Source organism: Acyrthosiphon pisum, chromosome A2 (genome assembly GCF_005508785.2).
Source record: "Acyrthosiphon pisum isolate AL4f chromosome A2, pea_aphid_22Mar2018_4r6ur, whole genome shotgun sequence".
NCBI lineage: Eukaryota > Metazoa > Arthropoda > Insecta > Hemiptera > Aphididae > Acyrthosiphon > Acyrthosiphon pisum.
Window position 1 is genome coordinate 110,746,967 of NC_042495.1, and position 1,447 is coordinate 110,748,413.

The following is a 1,447-nucleotide window of genomic DNA, read 5'->3' on the forward strand; positions in this document are numbered from 1 at the left end:
TATTAACCTACTTACTGGTACGAAATAACGAGATAATCTTTGTGCAATTTTGAGAAGACTTGAGAAGTAATTTTTTTTTTTATCTCGTTCTTTTTCTGCTCCTCCTTTTCTTTTTTTCAACGTGAGTGAATTATTCATGATGAATTGGTAAGAAAATTAAATTGTAAAAAGGTAAATAATTGTTTGTAGAGAAAAAACAAAAACAACTAACAATGAAAAAATGGGCGAAAACAGCGGTTTTAATGATATAAGAATATTGTGATAATTCTGTTTTTACTAAATCGTTTATATTATTGCATAAAGTAACAACTGATAATGTTATAATGTACACAGCAACGACTTACAAATATACCATTCAATTCTATAATTAGAATTTAAAACCGATGCGATAGATAAGAACAGTTCGTGTAGTCGTGTGTACGAGGAAGTGGAAATACCATACTTGACAATAATTATTATCAACATTTAATATTTTATAATATCAAATGTTCTGATGTTGGTATTACTCTTTTAATATCATAATAATTTATAATATTAAATTGATACATTAACATAACGTACCACTCTCAGATTATGTATAATAAGATTTATTTGTAATAACTAATAAGGGTCATTCAATATTATTTTAAATTTTGAACAATTGAGCACTGATTATACAAATATTATTATTTAATGTTTGAATATTTTTTTTTCAATTGTTGTAGCAGGTCCAGCCCATCTGGTATCTTTGAGTACCGGCCCATCTGGAAATTTCCAGATTTCCAGATGGGCCACTCCGCCCCTGATTACAATGTTCCAATTAGAAATTTTTTTTTTTCCCCCCAACCATAGTTTATAGGTTTATGTATTCCAAGACCTTTGAGTTTTGAATAATTAAAAAAAAAGCATGTATAATAATATTTTGTTTATTAAATGAAATTTATTTTTTTCATATAATAATCAAACACTCGTCTTGCTCTTAATAGTTTGACGCTTCGGATCAGTTAGTAATTTATCAAATATAGTTTGCATCGTCTCATTGAGTCCAGTATGAAGTGTTTGATCTTTTGATTCATCGCTTGTGTACAATCTAACAGTAGCTTCGCTGAACTTCCATCTATAACAACAAGTTATTTTATTTAAAAACAAAAGAAGTAAATAAAATCAGTAAAAAAAAAACAAATTCAGTAATAGGTTTTTTTAAATTTAGTCCAATGTATTTACCTGTCCTTTACTGGCACATTCTCAATGTTGGCAACCTTATAGTGGCTTAACACCCAATACTCCTTGGATTTTTCTTCAAAAGGCGTTTTTATTGTTACAACACCATCCCCTTGTCTAAATGTTAGCGAATTAAATATCTCAACATCAAATTCTTCTGATCTTAAACGTTCGCTGACATTATCTCTGTATGATGCATTCTATAAAAAAAGTTGAATTATTTATACTATCATTATAAAAAAAAATT

At 27.9% G+C, this 1,447-nt stretch overlaps 1 protein-coding gene across 1 annotated transcript in view; it reads right to left on the reverse strand.

The window, feature by feature from the left end:
• Nucleotides 1-900: 900 nt before the first annotated feature.
• Nucleotides 901-1,447, reverse strand: part of LOC103312026 — a 2,496-nt gene continuing 1,949 nt past the window's right edge. The window contains exons 2-3 of the mRNA XM_029490051.1: nt 1,204-1,400; nt 901-1,096 (exon numbers count right to left, since the gene is read on the reverse strand). Coding sequence (XP_029345911.1) covers nt 940-1,096; nt 1,204-1,400 — 354 coding nt within the window. The 3' untranslated portion in view covers nt 901-939. The remainder of the gene's footprint in view (nt 1,097-1,203; nt 1,401-1,447) is intronic.